The sequence below is a fragment of the Malaclemys terrapin genome, chromosome 21 (assembly GCF_027887155.1).
Source record: "Malaclemys terrapin pileata isolate rMalTer1 chromosome 21, rMalTer1.hap1, whole genome shotgun sequence".
Taxonomy (NCBI): Eukaryota; Metazoa; Chordata; order Testudines; family Emydidae; genus Malaclemys; species Malaclemys terrapin.
In genome coordinates this window covers 7,412,408-7,436,475 of record NC_071525.1, presented here as the reverse complement: position 1 = coordinate 7,436,475, position 24,068 = coordinate 7,412,408, and the positions used below count along the sequence as shown (strand labels likewise).

The 24,068-nt window shown below is 44.2% G+C and overlaps 1 protein-coding gene across 3 annotated transcripts in view; it reads left to right on the top strand.

Annotated features, from left to right (window-relative positions):
• The first annotated feature begins 214 nt into the window (after nucleotides 1-214).
• Nucleotides 215-24,068, top strand: part of ARNT (aryl hydrocarbon receptor nuclear translocator) — a 41,941-nt gene continuing 18,087 nt past the window's right edge. Inside the window, exons 1-9 of one of the 3 annotated variants that reach the window (XM_054010391.1) lie at nucleotides 215-291; nucleotides 11,755-11,866; nucleotides 13,561-13,611; nucleotides 16,137-16,181; nucleotides 19,868-19,912; nucleotides 22,082-22,295; nucleotides 22,454-22,667; nucleotides 23,267-23,366; nucleotides 23,947-24,012. In XM_054010391.1, the coding sequence (XP_053866366.1) occupies nucleotides 270-291; nucleotides 11,755-11,866; nucleotides 13,561-13,611; nucleotides 16,137-16,181; nucleotides 19,868-19,912; nucleotides 22,082-22,295; nucleotides 22,454-22,667; nucleotides 23,267-23,366; nucleotides 23,947-24,012 (869 nt within the window). In that variant the 5' untranslated portion in view covers nucleotides 215-269. Of the gene's footprint in view, nucleotides 292-9,717; nucleotides 9,872-11,754; nucleotides 11,867-13,560; nucleotides 13,612-16,136; nucleotides 16,182-19,867; nucleotides 19,913-22,081; nucleotides 22,296-22,453; nucleotides 22,668-23,266; nucleotides 23,367-23,946; nucleotides 24,013-24,068 lie in introns of those variants that run through there. The other 2 variants (XM_054010392.1, XM_054010393.1) reach the window with 2 other exon arrangements.

The window sequence follows — 24,068 nt, the reverse complement described above, 5'->3', positions numbered from 1 at the left end:
GGCCACGCCCCTCTCTGACCACGCCCCTGTAGGCGGGAGGGGGTAGGGGCGGAGCGTGCGGAGACAGCCTAACTGATGTTCCAGGTGGCTCCGCCCCTTTCCCCTCGCTGCCCAATGGGGAAGGGTCAGGGCGCGGCTCCCGCCCCCGCTCCCCCTGATGCGGAGCGGACAGGTTCGGTTGCGCCGCAACGGGGAGGGTTTTCCTGCGCCGCCATCTTGGAAGTGGCGGTGGGAGCGAGCGAGCGAGCTGGGGGGGCGGTCCCGGGACCATGGCAGCCGCCGCCAACCCGGGTGAGTGCAGGGCCCGCCCGCGCGTGGCAAGGGGGCCGGGGCCGGGACGGCGTTCGGGGGGAAGGGGAGTGGATGTGAGATGGGCCTGGCGGAGGGGGGGTGACTGATGAGGGATCCAGTGGACAAGGCTGGGGGGGAGGGGTGGAAGGGAAGCTGTGGGGAAGGGGTGACCTGGAGGGGGAGGGGAGGCGAGGGTGGGGGGAGGGCTGACCTGTAGGGGAGGCTGGGGGGGAGGGGTGACCTGGTGGGAGGGCTGGGGGAGGAATGGAAGGGAAGCTGTGGGGGAGGGGTGACATGGAGGGGGAGCTGGGGGGGAGGGGTGACCTGGTGGGAGGGCTGGGGGAGGAATGGAAGGGAAGCTGTGGGGGTGGGGTGACATGGAGGGGGAGCTGGGGGTGGGGTGACTTGGAGGGGGAGCTGGGGGAAGGGGGGAATCAGGGGGAGGAATGGAAGGGAAGCTGTGGGGGAGGGGTGACATGGAGGGGGAGCTGGGGGGAGGGGGGAATCAGGGGGAGGAATGGAAGGGAAGCTGTGGGGGAGGGGTGACATGAAGGGGGAACTGGGGGGAGGGGTGACTTGGAGGGGGAGCTGGGGGAAGGGGGGAATCAGGGGGAGGAATGGAAGGGAAGCTGTGGGGGAGGGGTGACTTGGAGGGGGAGCTGGGGGGAGGGGTGACTTGGAGGGGGAGCTGGGGGAAGGGGGGAATCAGGGGGAGGAATGGAAGGGAAGCTGTGGGGGAGGGGTGACTTGGAGGGGGAGCTGGGGGGGAGGGGTGACCTGGTGGGAGGGCTGGGGGTGGAATGGAAGGGAAGCTGTGGGGGAGGGGTGACATGGAGGGGGAGCTGGGGGTGGGGTGACTTGGAGGGGGAGCTGGGGGAAGGGGGGGGATCAGGGGGAGGAATGGAAGGGAAGCTGTGGGGAAGGGGTGACCTGGAGGGGGAGGGGAGGTGAGGCTGGGGGAGACTTGGGGTGACCTGGAGGGGAGACTGGGGGTGGGGTGGAAGGGAGGAGTTGGGGAAGGAATGGAAAGGAAGCTGCGGGGAAGGGGTGATCTGGAGTGGAGGGGTGGGTGGGTGCCAGGGATGTATGGTCTGAACTCAAGGTGGTGGAGGTTAGAAATTCTAGGCCTCAGAGTTGGGGTTGGAGTGGGTCCCCCTCATATTTAAACTTGGGGGGGAAGACTTAGCTGGGGCCTTTAACGGGGAATACATGAGGTGGGGCTGAACTACCCCCCCCCCATGAATCCTCCCCTATTTTTTTCCTTCTGCACTTCAGTTTTGTGCACCTTGTTGGGTTGTGTTGTGTTTCTTGCTAGCGTGTGACTACTTATAACCCGCTTCCCTTCAAGGTCCACATGTGCATACAGTCCAGACTGTATGCTTAGCGCCTATGTCTCTCTTTCCCAACCTCTGTAAAATCATTCCTGGTTGCCATGCTGTAGGTGCACTCCAGAGAATTCTTATTTTTGTGATTTTTTTTTTTAATGGCTAATATTGGGGTGTTATTTCCAGATCTTTTATGTTGTATGTTGACTTGTTTTTGCCTTCGCAAGAAACAAAATCAACTGTTGCTAATTGCTCAAAATGTAAGGACTTCGCACATTGTAATTCATAGCAATAAAAACAATATCCCGTTTCATCATTTCTAAACCGATTGACAGGCAAAACTGACAGCACACAAGGGCATGAGTGGAGTGTGTAATCTGCTTCTAACTTTCTCTCTTTGTAAACTCTGATTTACAACAGGAGTGTAGGGGGAAATCTGGTACTTCTGATGCTTGCTGATTTAAAATTTAATCTTTCCCACCTCATAGATTTCTGGCTAAATTCTTATCTCATTTGTATTGGTGTATATCTGGTATAAGTTCCTTGATGTCAGTGAAGTTATTGTTGATTTACAGTGTTGTAACTCAGATCAGAATTTTGGCCTCTGCTTGTGTTCCTTTGAGTTGTGGTGTTTTTTGTATATTCTCATTTGTGGCTTGAGGCTGATTAGGGGTCTCGGGTTGAGAGAGTTCAGGTTCATCTAGTACTGTTCAATCGAATTTTGAAGGATGACATTTTCATTCTAACTCAACATAACTTGGGTATAGTAACCTTTTGTGGCTTTCAAGATCAAGAAAGCTTCTTGGGTCTTTAGCTTGTGGTGATCTTGAGGCGAGGGTGCAGCACTGACGTCTAGAAATACGTGGTTGTGGTTTCACATATAAAGAACTGAAATTTTACAACATCCTAAAGCTAGAGTTCCCCATAGTTGTCATTGATGCTTGTGTTGCCAGTTGGTCAGAATATGGCAACTGAGATTGAAACTTAGATCCCGATCCTGCAAATACTTACACATGTGCTTAACTCAGCAACGAGACTCCTCAAAGTAGTAAAAAGTTAAGCATGTACGTATTTGCAGGATTGGGGCCTTATTAAAGACCTTCCTTGCCTGCTTAGACCGTTGTTGTATTTTAGTGTTGAATATGGTTTTCTCTTGCAATTGCATGAGCAAAAGAGGTGTAGTTAAATCCACAGCAGTAATTGCTTGGTGCAGTAAAGCTAGAGAAAAATCATTTTGTAAACCAGACTTTGTAGCACAATAACATTTCTTTGAACTACAAAAGAAATACTCAAATGAGTGTTCTTTATTGTTCACACATGACACAATGTTTATGCAACTTCATCCTGCTGAGTTGCATGATATTTAGCATTATAGAGGCACTCTTTAAACATTGCTAAATTCACATGTCAGGAACAAGTTTTCCATCCGTGGTTAATGTTTATAACTGCATGGCTGCAGTCTGGCAAACAGAGCAATAATAGCTTGGTTCTCTAAACAGGAAAAATTATTTGCTCTCTGAGTAAGCATTCACTGTATACACAAGGATAATGTTTGTAAGATAAATTATTTGTCAGCTGCTGTCCTTGCAAGCTTTGACCCCTTTTTTTCCCCTTTGGTCTTAAAAAGTGGACTGCAAAGTTCAAGAGAGTCACTGTATATTTCTGGGGTTAACTCAATGTCCTCCTATTAAGGAGGCTGTGAGTGTGGTGATGGGTAAAACTGGTCGCAAAATAGGTTGCAATTTACAACTTGTTAAAAGCACAGACATTTCAAAGTTAGGCCCAGATCCTTAAGTTCTGCACAGGAAGACCACTGTGCCCTTGTGGACCCTCACTGACTTCACTTTCTGCAGGTGCAGGGTATGTTTGTGCCAAACAGTTTGCAGAATCGAGTCCCAAGCCTGTTTAGTGGAAACATTCAGTGCACGTTTCTGGGCTTAACTCAATTTTCCCATTAGCCTTGCTGTTCATAAGTGCTTATGTTTTAACCTAAGCAGCAAGCAATAACATATTGCTGAGTGGACTACAGATGAAGCACCTCTTTTCATTTTAAAAAACAGTACTTCTCCCATTTTAAATTTCTCCTTAAAGCACCATATCTTCCACCACGCAGTCCCCCAGCAGTTAATCTATGGCTCCCCCATAGCTTAAGGTTTCATTGTTTAATGGAAGAAGGATGTAAACAGCTGAAGAGAATTGCATAGTATTTTAAGGATAATTTTTAATGACAGATTTTGCTTGTTGGTAAGATTTTTGATTGGAATGGCGGAATAACATCCTGAGAATAAAAGGGAATAGCGAAAAGAAAAAATGCCTTTCAGATGGAAGTGTACAATGAGGCCTGCGTTACTCAAATCAGTCTACAAGCGTAATATTTATTTGGATTATGGGAACACCGTTAAGGTCGATAGGACAAATATTTGACCTTCTAGTTTTGTTATGAACCTCCATTCCCTGTTGTGCATATCTGCTTTTTTAATATTGGCAGTAAAGTGAAAGGTACAAGGTTTATTTGTTGTTGGATTCTTGTTAATGTCGCTTTCTTTTCCTAGGAGCCTTGTTAAAGCATAAACTGTGTCCTGACTCATAATAAATGCACAGCTTTTTTATTTTTTTTTAAAATATGCTCTGTTTTTTAATATACCTGAGATGCTAAAGGTGACCAAAACATTTGGAAAACTTGTAACTTTTAAGGGTAATCAGTTTTTTTCTTTTTTTGGACAATTACTTATGTTCAGGTTTGCTGTGATTTCTTTCCTACCCTTCCTAAACGGGGGGAACCTATTAACCTCGGCTTTATTTCCCCATGTTAAGTATCCTCACATCTTCTATAGGCCATCTCGATTATCACTTCAACGTTTTTTTTTTCTCCTGCTGATGATAGCTCATCTCAATTGATTGGCCTCTTACAGTTGGTATGGCTACTCCTACCTTTTCATGGTCTCTATATGTATAAATATCTTCTTTCTGTGTGTTCCATTCTATGCATCCGATGAAGTGGGCTGTAGCCCACGAAAGCTTATGCTCAAATAAATTTGTTAGGCCTTGGCTACACTCGTGGATTCACAGTGCTGCTGCAGTCGCGCTGCCAGCGCTGCAAGTACTTCACCTCTCCGAGGGGAATAGCGGGCAGCGCTGCAGGCGCTGATTACACGGGCGCTTTACAGCGCTGCACGCGCTGCGCTCGGGGGGGGGGTGTTTTTTCACACCCCTGAGCGCAGCAAGTGCAGTGCTGTGAATTACCAGTGTAGCCAAGGCCTTAGTCTCTAAGGTGCCACAAGTACTCCTGTTTTTCTTAATTCTGAATTCAGGCATTCTGTCTTTCAAGTTTTTACTCCTATGGTATTCCACCGTTTTGATGCCACGAGTTGAGGCATCCTCCTTCACAAACAGAATTGATATGCAAATCTGGATATTCAATTTTAAATGCTAGACGAGAAGGATGGAACTGAAGGTCATGTCCCATCAGTTATGTTTCAGCCTCTTCCTGTTCTGGAGGAAGCTATGGTCTTTTGTATTTGCAGTCAGTCATGTTGGTTAGAAATGCAAAAGATTCATATCTTCTCTGAATTGCTTGATTTTTGTTTTGTTCTTTTGTGGTCCTGGTTTGGTGGTGGTCATTTGATATAATGGGTGTTAAAGGAAACACGTATTGCTTCTGAATGGTGCTGATGTTGAAGAGCTGCTGGAAAGGCTTGGAACAAAGACTTGCATCTTATCATTCTGGCTATGTTTCTGTGATGACGATAGTGTAAACCAGATCCTGTTTGCAGGGTCATGGAAGATTTGTCTTTTCCACTTTGACAGACAAAAGTTTTTCTCAATGATGCATTTGATCTTGCAGAAAGTTGGTTTCTTCACACTTAAGAACATGACTCTTTCCTGCTTAACTCCCGACAGTGTTTACAATTTACTTCAATAGAATAATACTATTGTTGTGTCAGTTGATCTGTTACTTCAGACCATTCAAAGGCTTGTTTCCTACCACTTCATCTGTAGGCAGCTTTAGTCAAAACTTCATACACTGACATTTGGTAATCACTAATTTTTAGTTTGCTGTATTGGTCAGCAGCTTCCACATTTAATACAGTGAGAATAAGAAACTACTTAATGAAGTCAATGCTGAGGACTGAAGAAGATGAAGAAACCAGTGGCATGTCCAACCATTTCAGACATTTCTAGGTTAGCAACATCCTGAACAGTTCATAACTCCACCATTTTTCTCTTGTGACCATTGATCCCACCCACTAGCCATGTCCTTCTTTTCAGTCTCTCCAGCCATTTCCCTTCACCTCTAGGCTCTTGGGTAGTTTTATAACTTTAATTCTCTAAGACACCACAAGCCTTGGTCTCATCACTTCCCTTCTAATTTCAATATAAAATTTGTATTCAGACTAAGATTGGAAAAAAGATTGGAGCCTGATGTTTGTTTAACATTTGAAAGGGATTTGTTATGTTCATATAAATATTTCCTAATGACACAAGTTCTCATATTTTTAACACAATTTTGAAAGAGGGTTCCCCTCCCCCCCCCCCAGGTGAAGGGAACACAAATGGATTTTCCACAGCCCTTTTTTTACCCCTTTAACACTTAAATATGGGACTTGTCCTTCTGTAGCACTTTCTACCCTTTGATCTCAAGGCACTCTACAGACTTTGTTTTCTTAAGCCTCACAACTGTCCCCTGAGGTAGGCAAGTATGCAGTGCGGTTCCAGTTTTTACAGATAGGGAACAGGCAAAGGATAAAGTAACTTGCCCAAATTCACATGGTGCATCTGTTTAAAAAATAAAAAACAAAAAAACCCCAACTTGAAGCCCTGAGAGCTAAAAAAACAGCCCTGGCAGTGGCCCTTGGAAATGCGGTGAACATTCAGACAGATCAGAAAGGAGCTTTCTTTTTAGAAACAAATAAATACATAAAAATTGCTGTTTTGCTCGTAAATCAGTCTTAAAAATATACAGTCATTTCCTTCCTCTGTCTTTAAGGCGGGAGGAACTTCCGGTTAATAGAACACTGACATACAGTGTCAGTTTCAGGAACTCCAGAAATGCAAATATCATGGTTTAAACAGGAAAAAAATTACATGCACCATAAAGCCAACAACTCCTTGAGCAGCCACATATACACAGGTCTAGACAAAAAGCAAACACCACCTTCGAGATTTCTTCTAAACCACTTAAATTACCCTCAAACCGAGGATTAGGTTTTACGAAACAAATGAAGCAACATCAACACCATATCACTGAGTGCTATAGGCTTTAGATCTCAAGAGACAGGAGAAGCTATGTATTAAAAAAAACAAAAACAAAACTAAATTAGATTAAAAACTATTGTGTTCCCCAAATCTTTAGGCAGTTAAAACATTTAAGAGCCTTATGCAGCAATAGGTGGTCTAGTCACCAGAAAGGAGGTAGGGAGAGGATGTTTTTTACTAAAACATAGGGCTGGAAGCTCCAGGTCTTTCCAGACACACCGGGAACTCATCACTTTGTGGGAAAATTCTTTGAATAAGTTTTATTTTTTTAAAATATCCTTACAAGTTTGACAGGGAACGTAGGTAAGAACCTAACTGCCCTTTGCCCTTAATCTCCTTTGCCATATTGAATTCACCTGCAGAATGGGGTTTTCATGCTGACAAAGTTTTGGGGCTTTTAGTAAGCTGTCAATTTAAAAAAAAAAAAAAGATGAAATACCCTCTTCCGTTGCTATAGTTAAGTATTTATATCAGACTTCCCATGCTATTGATAAGGCTGAGAATAATAGCTCTGCTAATTGCCAAGCTCAATAGTTATTCTACAGAGCAGTCACCCTTGGTAAATTCTACAAACTGGCATAGCCTTGCTGTGATATTATGCAGCGGTATGAACCAAACTCAGGTTGGGGGTGCAAAAGAGACTAAGGCAGGCTAGCAGTGTATTTTGGTGAAATGTTTGGGAAGAACTGCAGGTACTGTTTAAAAATGCATTGGAGTATTAGGCTTTAATCGCTTTGAAATCAGATCACTTGAATTATTGCACAAATGCATAGCAAAAAACGTTTCCGACTATTAACAATGACTGTTGTTAGCCTTTATCTTTTTGCTGTGTGGGGAGTGATTTTTTTCTCATAAAATGGCTTTAAAAATCCCCCAAAGCTAGTCTAGTCGTGGAATAGATAATTCATATTTCACGCCCAATAGATCTAGTATATGTTTCTTGATTGATTTTGTGGCTGTGTGCTGTTCATTTTACTCCAAATGGATGGATTTTGTTCTGGTTCATGACAAGATGTCTTGATTACAGTACTCTTGGCTAGTTAATGAAATTATTGTAATGATCTATAGTGATATGAGAACTTGTACACCTCTACCCCGATATAACGCGACCTGATATAACACAAATTCAAATATAATGCAGTAAAGCAGTGCTCCGGGGGGGCGGGGCTGCGCACTCGGGCGGATCAAAGCAAGTTCGATATAACGCGGTTTCACCTATAACGCAGTAAGATTTTTTTGGCTCCCGAGGACAGCGTTCTGTCGGGGTAGAGGTGTATAGTGTGGTGTTTGCTGTGTAGTATAATTGCAGCAAGAGAACAGGAAAAAATCTGCTGACTGCAGTGTTTGTAGTACTGTAAGCGGCCAGAGGCTTACTACTTGATTTGTATTGCAGTAGCACATAGAGGCTCTAATTGAGATCAAGATCCCATTATGCTAGGCGCTGTCCTGGTAAGACAGTCCCCTGCCCCAAAGAGCCTACAGTCTAAATAGGCAAGAGAAAGTGGGAAGGGAAATGGAGAAACAGAGAGGAGGGGTGACAGAGCCAGGAATAGTTCCCGGAATGAAATCCTGGCCCCATTGGCTTCAGTGACAAAACTCCCATTAACTTCAGCTGGGTCTCTTGTGAGTTCCAGTCCGGTGCTCTATCCCCTGGACTACACAGCCTCTGTCTCCCCTATCCCAGCTGCTCTGATGAGGCAGGAGTGTTTTTTCACCCTCAGGGCATGCTGCAAGGCTCAGTTTGCCCAGGCTGTAGTTGGAGAGTCTGGCGGGATTCTTTAGCTGGAGCGAACAGCTACTTTGGTTGCTTTGGGCTTGTCTACACTGGCGTTTTACAGCGCTGCAACTTTCTCGCTCAGGGGTGTGGAAAAACACCCCCCTGAGCGCAGCAAGTTACAGCGCTGTAAAGCACCAGTGTAAACAGTGCCCCAGCGCTGGGAGCTAATCCCCTCGTGGAGGTGGAGTACCTGCAGCACTTCAAAGCAGCGCTTTGAAGTTTTGAGTGTAGCCACGGCCTTTGTCTAACACTGGGTTAACAGTTTAGTGAACTTGGTTGTAAGTGAGCCTAGAGGTTACCTAGGGAGGTTGTGGAATCTCCATCTCTGGAGATATTTAAGAGTAGGTTAGATAAATGTCTATCAGGGATGGTCTAGACAGTATTTGGTCTTGCCATGCGGGCAGGGGACTGGACTCGATGACCTCCCAAGGTCCCTTCCAGTCCTTGAATCTATGAAAGATAAATACCTATCTAGTGCCCTACGTACACAACAATTCAAACCATGGTAACTAGAACCGTACGCCAACACTTTTCTTGTTAGCAACGCACTTGCATAATTTCTGTGTAGAGCAGGCCAGTCTGAACAGTGATGTTAGCTGTTTGACAAAGCATGCTATGTGCTCCACAAATAGGCTTGGCAGAATTAGATTTGATGTTTTTTTTAATTAATTTCAGTGGATATCAATTTTTTTTAAGCATTTTTTTTTTCCAGTTTAAGTTTTCACTGTTGCAGGAAATTGTCAGGGGAGTCGTAAAATAACTATTTAGTGATGGTAGACTTTGATTCAAAAAGTTTTGGAACCATTACATTATAAATGGTAAACATCGTATGTCAAAATATACAAAGTACATAGCTGAAATCAAACGCTAAAGTTCTCAAGCAGCATTTTTCCTATTCTGCCTATCTGGAAATGTTAATGGAAATATGTTGTGTTGGTTTGCATGTGTATAGTGAAATTGACATTTACTGATTAAAAATCTAATCTTTCTGAGCCATCTATAAAATAGCTTAGGGCACAGAGCAATCCTCTTTGAGGGCCAGGGAAATCCTGCTTAGTGCCAGTGCACAGAGTGCTTTCAAACCCAGTGCCTGAGCTTGCACTGAGAACCCTCCACTCGTATGAGAGTTGAAAGCGGTCGACGTTTAATAGGCTTTGCCCCATTGTTTGAACTGTGAATGAAGAACTTGAAAGCTCTTTGATGCATTTCAGATTGTTTTCAGGTAAGAATTGTTGTATTCATGTCTTAAATCTTTCACATTACCATTTTGAGCATCTTGTATTTCAGGTGTGGAACCTTTTATAGAAGCTTATTTCAGTATCATGTACCACAATCTCTGAAGACCATGACCATTTCCTCCCACGGTTCTTCTCTTTCCTCTGGTTCCCTTCTGTTATAATCTAATGTAACATATCCCAATTAAATAACATGCAAAAGATTTTTAGTTCCAAAAATGGTTCTAGAGAGGAGGGGTAACTTATGCCTTGTTTAGCCAAAGAACTGTTTCTGGGTGAGGTTTGTGTGATTTGCATCTTACCATAAAGATTTCAGTCTTTCAGTTTAAAAACGAAAACACAAACCACGAACTCATCCCATGCTGACCTTTGATTCAATAATCCTTCAAATGGGTGGGCAATAGGCAGGTTGGATCTTTTGTTGCAATGATTAGATGTTTTTTCCATTATGCTATTACTGTGAATGTCCTTCTCTCTCAAAACCACAAACTTAGCAGGGATTTGGTATTCCCAAGATCTCGGTTTTTCCCTCTGATCTATTTTATTGAAACATTATACCATGCAGGCAACTTAGTTAGTGACTTTTTAAAGCAAGTAATGTAATTAACATTTTCATTTAGAGGTTTATATGGTTAGACACAATTCTTACTTGGGGAATGAACCGTGAATATTTAGAATGGGGCAGGAAATATCTCATTAAATTTAATTAACTCTGCTCTGTACAAAATGTGAATAATTCAACCGGCTTTGAATTCAAACATGCATATTTTAAATCTGGCTCTTTTCTTGTGCTCCCAAGTTGCTCCGGGTTAGAATCTTTACTTCGGCTTAGAGGGTTTGCAGCAAAAACCTTAGTCTTCCCTTAATAAGAACTTCTACTGTGCACTTCTTTCAGTAAAAGGAAATCGCTTCTCTCGGGTTAATTGTTGTGGCACCAAAAATGGGGACCATGCTGCTACGTCAGGCATGCTTTCTCCTCCATTGTTCTGCCATTCGGTGGAGGCACATGGTTAATATATTTGTGGTCAGATGGAGTCAGTGCTGTTTAGCTTTGCGTTTCAGCATAATTGCTCAGTGTGAAGTTCTATTGGAACTGTAGAAGCAAGCAGGGATTAGCTCGCTTCATAAAGGACAGACAGATCTTTTTGGCTCGATCACCAGTTTGAATCCAGCCCAGATTGGTAGTGACCAAAGCTGCTGCTGTTGCATGTTGTTGAGGATAGGTAATGAACAAGAGAGTTACAATCCCACTAGAGCGGTTGAGGGTTGAATGGTTTCAGGATGTCTCCCTGGTCCAATTCAGCACAGTTACTTGCATAATAAAACTCCACTCTTCTACCATGTTTCATCTGTAGATTTCAAAGGGTTCTACAAACATTAATTTGACTGCCCAACACCCTTCTGAAGTAGCGTCCATAAGAAAAATGCAGGAAAATGTACTTCCTAGTGCCAGCTCCAACATGAGTTTCATTCTTTCCCCAATTGTATTAATCATTTTAGTAGCTCACAGCTTTCCTTCCCTCTCCCTTCTGCATACCAGAGTGGGGCCAACTAGCATTTGAGACAGTCTCCGCTTCCATCCATGACCACGCCAAGCTCCTCCTCCTCCTTAAAAGGAGCACATCTTTGAGTTTGACGATCTGAGCTTTTGATCTTATGAAAACAGCATGTGCTTAGATCCTTAATACAGGCTCTGGAGAGGAGAGCTTGATGAGAATCCGACTTGCACATTGTATAAAGTCTACCCATTTAAATACCTTATGGGCTTAACTTCATTGGGGCTCAGATTTAATCACTTCTAATGGATAACGTGCTTCAAAATCTGAAACCTAGTGGGACTTGGCATAATTGCTTTCTCTCTCCTGCTCAGAAATGGCATCGGATGTTCCCTCTTTGGGTGCAGCAGTTGCTTCTGGGAACCCTGGACCTGGTACGCAGGCTGGAGTAGCCATTGTCCAGAGGACAAACAAGAGACGACCAGGGTAAGTTGTAATCACTAAAAACACAGTAAGCTCCTTGAGACAGTGTCTGCTTCCTTGCAGAGCAGTTTGCGTAATGTAGCAAGGAGTGATCAGCCTTGTAATGAGGAAACATCCTTCCCTTTGAAAGGGTTAACTATTCCTCTGTTGCTTCAGCTACCCTTTGACTTCTGTTTAGGCCTTGTCTAGACTGCCATTTTACAGCGCTGGAACTTTCTTCGCTCAGGGGGGTGAAAAAACACCCCCCCCCCCCCCGAGTGATGCAAGTTTCAGCACTGTAAAATGCCAGTGTAGACAGTGCTGGGAGTTATTCCCCTCACAGGGGTGGGTTTTTTTACAGTGCTGGGAGAGGAGCCGTGATTACACAGCCATGTTGCGCTTAAAGGTCGGTTGTGTAGACATACCCTTAGTCTTTTTATGTCTTTTATGCAAACCATATCCCCAAATGCCTCTAAGCTAACATGATTAGAGTTAAAGGGTGCAGTCAAAAGAAGTTGAGTTTCAGGACAAAAGAGAAAAGATGTCTTCATCCAAGGGTGGGAATGACCGGGGGTGGGGGGGTGTCACTGAATCACAGATATAAGGAGTTTGCAGCTACCATATTCTGGAGCAAAGAAGAAAACACTTCTGCTGGTGCAGAAGCTGAGACTGGGGGAAGGGATGGAGAATGCCAGTGGATCAGTAATGCTCCTGCAACGCCTTTCTGCTGAGACTCTGGGGGGGAGGTTTATTATAGCAGTAGTGCTTGCACTGACTGCCGTTTCATTTTGCTAAAATACCTTTGCAAGTTGAAGGGACAGGGAAAGCACACTTGAATGGTTTCTCTTAAAATGCCCATTGCTGGTAAAATCCTCTTATTCTGAAGCTGACTAAAACATTCCCCTACCAGCTTTGCTCGCTGCTCCAGCACAGGTCCCTCCCACTCTGCCGCCGCCTCGTTCCTTGCATTTTATTTCCAGACTCGTATGCAGCTAAGCTGGTTCTGTATGCCAGGTTCCAACTTGAAACGAAGCAAAGTGAGAACTCTTCCCCCTCCCATGCATACAGAAGGTGGTCACAATAAAAACGGTGGCCCTTGTCTAATGCAGTGATGCCATCTAATGTCACTAAGAAGACTAACTGGACAGTTCAGACTTCACTGACTTTTATTTTGTTTTCCTTTTTTAAAACCAAATTCTCCAGTTGGAGACTGCCACTTGGATCAGATCAGGGTGTGCGGAGTGCAGGGAGCTACACCTCTACGACCCGATATAACATGAATTCAAGGGCGGGTGGGGCTGCGCACTCTGGCGGATCAAACCAAGTTCGATATAACACGGTTTCATCTATAACGCGGGAAGATTTCTTTTGGCTCCGAGGACAGCGTAGAGGTGTATCTGCTTTATCAGATCACTCGCTTTTCTGAATCACCCACAATACTTGGTAACCAAGGTTAAGACATGGCGAAGGTGATCTCCTGCCAAATGGCCTTCCGCAGCATTGCACACTCCATTTCTGACAAGTGCATATGGGAAGCCCCCTAGTTGAATTTCCTGACTCGTCCCAGTATTACTGTAATGTGGGGTTGTTTTTAATATTAGCTTCAAACAAATTCTGCATCTTTCCAAGGTGGAAGTTGCAAGACTGACAGTTTCTCCTTTCGAGCTGGTTATTCACTATCTCTGGTAATGGTTGCTTCTCCCGCTTCTGTTTTTCAGGCTTGATTTTGATGACGATGATGATGAAGAAGAAGGGAACAAATTCCTCAGGTGAGGCGGCTCTTTCCAGTCATATGATCGTTTAAAATATACCAAACTTATGGTAAAACATGAGGTGAAAACACTCTCCGCACGGGGGGGCTTCCCTCCCAGCACTGGTGGGAGTGGGGTTGACCCTCTTTGGAGGAAGGTACAGCAGCCCTCCTTGGGCAGGGGGATAATCTGCAGTAACACAAGGTCTGTTGGATGCGGGTGGGGAGAATACAGATGCTCAGCATTTAGGGTCAGCTAATCAAAGCAAGGCGACTCAGATAAAAAAATTTCAATTCACACATCCCTGGTGTGCTAAAGCACTAGAGAACTCAGAACAGTATGTGTCATCCTGCATCCCAGTATGCTGTCGTATCCAAACCGACTGGAGTGAGCCAAAGAGACGGCGTTAACTCTCTGGAAACTGGACTGGTGTGTTCATTCCCACCATGCAGTGGTATTTGGATAGCTTTCAGACGGGGCAGACCTGATAGTGTCCTGTCATATGTTCGATTGCTGCCCTCTTTGGTCAAGTATTCCTGTTAGAATGCCTAAACCAGAAATGTCTGCTAGTAGTGAGTCTTAATGAGCCAAGATAACACCGGTACTAGCTATACAGTAATACATCACTCGGTTATTTCAGTTGATAAGATTAAGTATGGCGCTGCAGAAACATCCCTGCTAGTGTAACAAAGTGGCTAATGGGGGAAAGCAAATGTGATTTAACTCCTTTTAGATCTTTCAAAGGCGAGTTAAGCAGCTGTTCAGTGTTTCCTTTGGGAATACAAGTCCGGCCTAACAGCATGTTTCTCCTATAACAAGGTCAAACCCTTTTGCTAATGAGCCGAGTTTCCATTACTGTCCTAGCAATTTGCCATTCAATCTATTGTACGGATGCTCTAGGTTAGCTTACAGCAGCCCCCTACTGCTGAGAACTCCCAGTGGCTGCAAATGTCCCTGTTTATCATAATCCATATGGAAGATTGGAAAGTCATGAAGAGCTCATGTAATTAATCTGTAGTTCAGTTACATGGATTAGTTTTTTGATTTAGACAACTCTAATGCAATCCTAGGATGCATTAGGCGAGGTATTTCCAGTGGATATGGGGAAGTGTTATTGCCAACATACAAGGCACTGGTGAGACCTCTTCTGGAACACTGTGCTATTCTGGTCTCGCATGTTTAAGGAACATGAATTCGAACTGGAACCTGTAGCCGTTCTCTGCATGATCAGAGGAATGGAGAACCTACCTGACGAGAGGAGAGTTAAGGAACTTTGCTTGTTTAGCCTAACAAAATGAAGGGGGTGTGTGGGGGGATTATAATTGCTCTCTTTAAATACATCTGAGGGGTAAACACCAGGGAGGGAGAGGAGTTATTTAAGTTAAGAGCCAATGTTGGCATAAGAACAAATGGATATCAACTGGCCATCAATAACTTCAGGCTTGACATTCGAGCAAGGTTCCTAACCATCAGAGGAGTGAAGTTCTGGAGCTGCCTTCCAAGGGGAGACATAGGGGTAAAAAACCCTAACTTGTTTTAAGACTGAGCTTGATAGGTTTATGAGTGGTGCCTACAAAGGTAGATGGCCCATTGGCGACTGCTATTAGCAAGTATCTTCAGTGGCCAGAGATGGAACACTAGAAGGTGAGGGCTCTAAGTTACTACAGAGAATTCTTTCCCAAGTGTATGTCTGGTGGGTGTTGCCCACATGATCAGGGTCTAACTGACTGCCATATTTGGGGTCGGGAAGGAATTTCCCCCCGAGATCAGATTGGCAGAGACCCTGGGGGATTTTTTCATCTTCCTTTGCTGCATGGGTCACGGGTTGCTTGCTGGTTTGGACTAGAGTAAGAGGTGGAGTCTCTGTAATTTTAAGTCTTTTACTGAAGTCCTCAGATCTTGATTTACTCAGCTAGAGGCTATGGGCCTACCACAGGAGTGGGTGAGTGAGTTTTTGTGACTTGCAATGTGCAGGAGATCAGACTAGATGATTATGACGTTCCCTTTTGGCCTTAGAGTCTGAGTCTAATGAAGCTCAAAATCCATATGTCAATTCGTCAGTTTTTCCCAGGCTGCATGGCATTTTGCTATGCAGTTTAATGCCATTCAAGCTTTGGAATGGCTAACGAGCATGACAATAGTTCCGGCTTCTTTATTTTTGTAGTGTATGTAGGATTTATCTACTGAATTCTAAGTCATTAAATAGATGAGGCTATGGAAGAAATTGCATCTTCAGAGCATAATTTAAGCCGTTTTACTTATGAGATTCAGGCAATGGGAGGTGGCTGATCGTGGTATGAGATCACTCTTATGCATCATATGGAAGAAATGTAACTAATAAGCTTATTAATCTCTAAGCTCTTGAGAATGGGAAACAAAGCTATGACTTCACTATGTCAGGTTGTAACTTGTATTCTACGTAATTGGTGTATTTTTTTCAGTGTGGCTTTCCCACACAATTTAATCAACTTGTTACTTTATTGTTGAAAAGGAATGACATGTAAGTATTTTAAAACATTTTTTCCTTTTCCCCCCCTTCTTAGATGTGATGATGATCAGATCCCAAATGATAAAGAGAGATTTGCCAGGTAAGAATTCACAGTACTGTGGTCCATAAAACCCATAAAGTCTTACTGCTTACATCTGGGGCACCTCCCCTACCTGGTAGTGCATGTTCATCACCCTTCTCATTTTTTGTGTTTTTCTGAGGAAAGCCTACATCTTGCACCAGGGAAGCTAGAAATCCTGCAAAATTGCTTTAGAGCCATTTGATTGTAAAAGGTATCAAACTAATTCAGTGTGACTTTTTTGCGATGCTTCTCCTTGTTCAGCTGTCGATTAGGAGCCCCCAAATCTTATCAAAAATACACGTGTGCCGCATGCTTGTAACAAACTGTACTTGTGCAGCGTTTCCTTTTCTGCCTGTAGTATGCCTCCTGCGTGTTGCCTACTTGTATATTTTGTAAAGGAATTCTGCCAAAGCGGTGTGGATAAATGGGTGGGTTTTTTTAAGAGACCAGATAATACAATAGCATTATTAGAGAACTCTTTGACCTTGAAGTTTGAGGGAAGTGTCTGATAATGTTGGTGCTGTAGCATTCTTTCCTCAAGCACAGCTGAAGTCAATGGGAGCTGAGGACATTGAATGCCTTGCAGGAAGCTCTCTGTACCATCTAGAATTGGGCGCTGGCACTGTTGTATTTCTCCGGTTGCCTTGGGCGCATTGAAGGGGCACCGCAGGCCTAGAATGAAGCTAATTTAAACTGATTCGAAATGTTTAATTTAAATGTTTTTTAACGTGACTTTGTAATGTTGCTAAACGTTTGAGTGTTCTGTATGTTCTGAATGCTGGCTCCAGTCCACATCTTCATTGTGAGCGTCCATTTTGTCTTCTGATTTTGCAAAACTCTTAGCCAAAGTAAGCAGTTTGAGAGCATTAGCGTCAGTGCATGCAATGACTTGTATTAAGCAGCTAAATCATTCGGCTAGAACCGATGAAATGCCCTAGATCTAAACGCTCCTGAACTTGGTGGAGTTAAAATACAAACTTCAGAACATGGGGCTAGTCTCTGGGTACAAGTTATGGCCCTTACGCAATGTCAGAACTGCTAGGATTCCTCTGGAGAGAAAGCAAAGGATGTTACTTGTGTTTATAAAGAACTTCCATTCACTAAAATGCTGTGGGCAAAGGGCCTTGCGGTGTAGTGGGTCGTGCATCTTGAGGTTTGGGGGTGCAGAGGAGGCAGGAATGGTACTGACCCTTCCGTAGGGAGCCCTTCTCAGGCAGAAGGACAGTGTGTGTGCTAATGTTGGGCCTCTGAAAGGGAAAAAGATTAAAAATGGTGTGTGGGGGGTGGGACTTTGGCAGAACTCCTTGGGTAAGCTATAGTGTTCCTGCACTGGAGTTCTACTGTTACAGCAGCTCTGCATTTCCAGGTTTCTTTCCTAACTCCTTGTTTCTGTGCGTTTACACTAGAGCTGTAACCTTCTTAACAACAAACGTCTCAGCACAGAGAGCGAACTCTCAAAACCAGCCTCTTCAGGTCTGTGATGGGCAGTACATGCATCTACAAGATAACGCTATGGGCTCAACTTCACTAGGCTTTTGTACTTTGAGTTAATTGCCAGTTCACTTCCGTTCACGTTAACCAACCTGCACTGGCTAACCTGTGTTAAAAGGACTTCTTTCCGTAGTGTAAGCATGGCCTTGGTGGCTTTTGAAGAAACTTAATATAATAAAAAACGGCAGATTCTTTAAGCATTATCAATGCATAATGTAGCACAGGTTCTCTTGGTATCATATGTTGTGATACCCTAGGACTGCTTGACAGGGTTAGAGCGTTAGCTCTCGAGTTGGATATACTGTTTCAGTCCCTGACCCTTCCCAGGAGTTGTTAACTCTATAAAACTCCAAGCCTGTGGTGCAGTGTTGCACGTGAGGTTGTGTGGAAATTCATCTTGACCCTCTGCTTGTGATCAACTTACGCCCTGAAGTATGAGATCAGGTTCTCCTTATCTTGGCATACATAGCTACAAATGTTAGCAACGATGGACCTTATACTTACCCAGGTTAAAACAAACTGCTACCATCTTTAACCTCCACTCTTGCGGTTTAAAAAAAAAAAAAAAACATGAAACAGTGGAGGCATTGAGCTGCTAATGTGCAGGACCACTGTGTCCAACATCATTCTGCATATCTTCAGCACTTAGTCTGTTCTTTAATGATGTGTAAATCGATACATTCTCTCCTATACATGTTGACTGTAAGGCAGCCAGCAAGATAGCAAGTTACTTCAAGTGTAGAATAGGAGTACTGCAAATACCTGGATGTTACATTCATAGAATCATAGAAGATCAGGGTTGGAAGGGACTTCAGGAGGTCATCTAGTCCAACCGCCTGCTCAAAGCAGGACCAATCCCCAACTAAATCATCCCAGCCAGGGCTTTGTCAAGCCTGACCTTAAAAACCTCCATACATTGCTGCTGTATGATTACTCTTTATCAATCTGTGTAGAATTGGAAACTCTTTCACTACTGGTGGAATGAAGAATGCAGTAAAGATTGGGGTTGGATAAAATATATATTTATACAACGCATTTGATCGTGATACCCAGGGACTAAAGTCCTTTGTATCCACGGAATTAAACTGCACCTATTTTGTCCATTAATCCACCTCTACTGGGGCCTCTGAGCAGCTTTCATATGGCCACCATTTACCAGCTGAGAGTCTCTCTCCCCCCACCCCCCTTCTTCCTCAAAATATGTATTGAGTAAACCAGGGCTCGAAAGTCAAACATCAGCTATTCAGTACAGGACTAACAGTTTTAAGCCCCAGTATATCACAGTTGGCCAGTGCTAGAAACTTATGCTCCACTCCATGAATCCTAGCTATATTTTGAAGAATATGCTTTTTTTTTTATGCCTGGCAAGCAGTGGGAGATTAAACATAAAATTGTAGCTCCCTGACTTATAAAGAACATTTGATATCTGAAAACTTACAAATGTAGCTTTTGAGTCATTATGTGGTACCTAAGGCAACCTGGTGTGAAGGACAGAGAGGTTTGGAAAAAATACCAGCAAACTTTTGAAAGTGTCCCCCTCCTCCCCCCCATACTTTTCTGTAACAATGCTATACGAGCATACATGTTGTTGTGATTATAAGGTTTCCATAGGCCCCTTGTTTAGATGACTTGCACAGTACCTTGTGGTTTCACCGCTCATGCATAATGTGGTCGTCCCAAATGTGTGCCAACTCCGTCTCATCACGTGGTGTCTGTGTATTTAACAATGTTATAAAGGGCACTTGTGTCTTGGTCTCTGACTCTTGGCATTTGTGGGTGTCGTTGTATGAAAAGTCTGAGTATGTTAACACTACAAATCAATAGGCTGTGTGTATTGATTAAAAATACCTTCTTTCTCATTACTTAGGGAGGTAAGTGTGACTGAGAGTCAGGACTTCTGGGGGCTTTTCCCAGCTCTGCTGCTGACCTACAAAATTATTTCGGTGTGCCTCAGTTTACCTGTCTGTAAAAATGAATCTAACACTTGTCTACCTTATAGGTTTGCTTGATGTTTTCAGAGTGCTTTGAGACACTTTGATAGAAGATGCTAGATAAGTGTATAATACAATACATTTAATGACCTCCTTGTTTTGTGATCTGTTTTATTACAGAACAGATGTATCTATAGGTTGGGTTTCCTAATACATCTTCCCATTTTTTCTTTTCTTTAAACTTTTTTCCATTTTAGCTTAGTTCACTAATTTTATTTTTAGGTCTGATGATGAGCAGAGTTCAGCGGATAAGGAAAGACTTGCCAGGTAGGTAAGAGAATGGAGATTTCAAGCATGGCAAAACAGAGTACTTCCTCTCCTTGATGTTTCTGCAGGCATCCCCACTTTTTTTTTCCTTATCTGCTGCAATAAAGGACTTGAAACTGGACAGACTTCTGGAAATCTGTGTGATAGTAAAACTTCAAGCTGTATTCTCCTTGTAGAACATCTTGCGGGAATACCCTCAAAAGAATTGGTTTGCATCCAAATCCAGACAGCAGGAAGACTGCAGGGCAGAGTGTGGCTGGGCCAGTGCTTTCACAGATTACTGTAGCCCTGCTAACTTCAGCCTTGGCAAGTAAAACCTCTCTTCTGCTGGACTGAGAGAGGCTAGGTGCAGGAATACCCAGTTTGTAAGCTCCTGCCACGTTGTGATGGTGCCTTTTACCACTGTATAAATAGATATCATAATTGTATTGGCCAGACTTCTTCTAAACGCCAAATACTGGTTTGGCGTATGGCAAAACAGAATGGGCAGTGTGCTGTAAAAAAGTGAGGTTTTTTGGTTTATTTTTTAATCTGTTATTGAAAAGTCACTCCTCTTAAGTAATACATGGAATCATTACATGGGTTTGCGTGTTTAGAATCTGTCAAGGTTCTGGTTGGCTTATTACATGCTGTCTCAGAAGCAGAGACACCACCTGGAAGTGCAGCGTTTCATAGTTGAAATATTTCTGACCAGATAAGAAAAAGATGGTCAGTGGCTTAAAGGAGAACCCCTAAGTGTGCCTCTGGCGAACGAGGGACTTTTTAGCTGCTTGTGTAGACAGTAGAATGCAGTACTTCCAGGAGTCCTCGTTCTTCTTCAATTAAGCAGTGACCCCACAATCTCTCGTTACGGCTGTCTTGCAAAATCCTTCTTGTTGGGAAGAGGATTTTGCAATGGGGCAAGTAAAATATCATTGATTTCCCCACTATCCTGACAGAAAGTGTAGGTGAGTAATACATGTCTGGGCAGGTAAATTTTCATTGCAATGATGGAAAGCTAAATTAAAGATGAATGGGATATTCAAAGCACTGTGCCGAATGCTATTCCCCCTTCAGCAAAAGGCAAGTCCCTATTAAACAACTGCATAAGCCTAATCGGTGACTCTTTTTTTTAAATTTTCCCTTTTTCGTCTATCGTATTTAGTTCATTTTTTTTACTGTTTCTTCCACCTGCTGTCATCCATCCAGTTTCATCTCCCATCGTGTGATTCCTTGCACTGATCCACTCTGTTTGCACCTCCTAATCAATCTTTCCTATAGGAAACCTGGCATTATGTTCTGTTTTGAAAAATCCACGTTCATAACCCCACTAAATTACACTTGGTCCATAAATGCAAACATGTGAACACATGCTAGCCTCTATCCTGGGGGTGCCAATAGGGACTGTCCCCTCAGAAGCAGATGGATTCCTGAGAGAGGCATGTTAAACCTACTAGTGGGATCAAATCAAGAAACGTTAGTTCTAATGCATCTCTAGGAATCTGTACCTCCGCACCGGCGGTAATGTGGTGGGACACGGGGTACAGGTATGTGTCTCGCAGGTAAGGACGTTGGGCCGCTTGTAGAGTTCACTTTGTTTTATACTAGAGAGGAAGTTGCCTCCCGAAGAAATTAGCAAGCCATAGTGCCTAATGGTCATATATGTGAAACTCCAGCAATGGACAGAAATTACATTTACAACCACTCTACAGCCTTTTTGTGCGTCCAGCATGGTGTGTAAGGTGCCTTAGTGTAACAGAATCAGGCCTGTAGCGTTTACTTATTTCAAAGAAGCATCACCACAGTAACGGTGAGGAAACCTATATTACTGTTGTAGGTTAGTGACTTTCTGCAGAACGATGCTCTCGATCAGCTGGAGAGAGCTTCCCGTGTTGAAGTAGTTTAGCCCTAACTTAGTGTCCTTTGCGAGACTTCTTGAATAAATATAAATTAGAGCAAGATGCTCTTGTGTTTGGCAAAGATGTCCTGGCTCTAGCTTCTCTCCCTTGCACTTGTTTTTCCCGTGTTCTTTCATGCATGCCCAGCATGGGAGGCTTTTGCAGCCCTTCTGACGACCCTGGCCCATCTTTTTCTTTTGCGCTCCGGCCTGGCGGGAACCCAGGAAGGGTTGACTAGGCAAAAGAGCTGAGCCGTTTGGCTCTGGTGACCTCTCCCCATCTGCTTTCCCAGGGAGAATCATAGCGAGATCGAGCGCAGGCGTAGGAACAAGATGACCGCCTACATCACGGAGCTGTCAGACATGGTGCCCACCTGCAGCGCCCTGGCTCGCAAGCCTGACAAACTGACTATCTTGCGTATGGCTGTGTCGCACATGAAGTCCTTGCGGGGCACTGGCAACACCTCCACTGATGGCACCTACAAACCCTCCTTTCTCACTGATCAGGTCTCTGCTGATTTTGCTTCTAAGGAAAGACTGAAAGACCTCAATGGGTACCTCAGCCAGAGGGCGATTAATGTGGGGGAGACCTAAGAGCTTAAAGGCAGCTGGTGGGTGATGACTGTCTCGCCACTGGGTTAAGAACGTGTCTGTTCTGTATGCAGGAACTCAAACACTTGATTCTGGAAGCAGCCGATGGCTTTCTGTTCATAGTGTCTTGTGAGACCGGCAGGGTGGTGTACGTCTCGGACTCGGTGACTCCCGTCCTAAACCAGCCGCAGTCCGAATGGTTCAGCAGCACCCTGTACGACCAGGTGCATCCTGACGACGTGGACAAACTGAGGGAGCAGCTCTCCACCTCGGAGAACGCTCTGACAGGTAAAGCAGCCTGCTGTGGAAACTGGGCCAGGCCGATGATCCCCAGAATTTGTAGTGCCCCCATTGGCCTGGCGTGTGGATGATCCTAGTAGGCTAGAACTTGATCGTTAGCATTCGCAATAAGAGGAACAGACCTAAATCTGTTACTGGGAGGGGCACGCTACTACACCCCTGTTAAAGCGTGGAGTCTCTCACTCCATCCTCAAATATGCATGGGCATGTGACAGACACTACCTTTCTATCTGACAAGTGGATGGGCTGCCAAGGAACCCTTAAACAATGTGCCTGGATCCGCTCGAGCCGTTAGAGCGTTGAGGCCTTTCCTTTTACCCCTGTAGCATCAGGGCTGACCATAATGCTGTCAGCCTCTGGAGCAGGGGACCAGCTTCTGTGGGAAGACGCAGACCAAGAGCCTGTCTTTAGTTTCAGTGTCACGTAGGATTTATGCGCGGCTGTGTCCTGTTTTAAAGCTGGTTATGTAGAAAATTAAGTGATGCCCAGTATGCTATCTGGTGTATCCTGGTGATACCGAGTGACGATCCCAGAAGTTTCCCTGTTGAACAGCATCACTTGGCTTGTCTTTTCCCCCCCGCCCTCAGGTCGAATCCTTGATCTAAAGAGTGGGACAGTCAAGAAGGAAGGCCAACAATCCATGAGAATGTGCATGGGCTCAAGGAGATCCTTCATCTGTCGAATGAGGTAATACGGGGAATCCGATAGGCAATCTGGTTGCTTAACAAATATTTGAGCAGTTAAGCTTTTCTCAGTCTCTTTCAGCCTTCTCAGGTTCGATGAGGTGGAAGGTGGCTCTGTAAAACCTGTTTTCCTAATGGGGTTCAGCTCTAAAACAGACTTACTTTTCCCACCCTGTGTTAAGGGGATTGTACAGCTCTGAGATGTAACCACAGGCAGCTCGAGAACTCCGGGTCTGTTCCCGCTCTGCCTTTGACTTGCTCTGACCTTGGGCAGGTCACCTAGCCCGCTGCTTCAGTAAAGTAGGGCTAGTTACCCCCAAGAGGCGGTAGCGATGTCCGCTTCTCCCATCAACATAGCACTGTCTACACTGAACATTGAGGCGGTGTAATGGTATTGCTCAGGAGTGTGGATTTGCCACACTCCTGAGTGACCTCATTATACTGACGTAAGTTTGTAGTGTAGACCAGGGCTCAATTCATGTTTATGAAGCATTGTGGAATCTTGAATAAAAGGGCAAAGTATCTTATTTGCAGTCTTTTTACCATTGGGCTTTACGCTTTTTTTCCCCTCTTGACTGGTCCAGGTGTGGCAACAGCTCAGTGGATCCAGCCTCCATGAATAGACTCAGCTTCATGAGGAGCCGATGCAGGTAAACGGCAGCGATCGCGTTTAAAGACGATGCGTATGAGTCTCGCACCACATTGA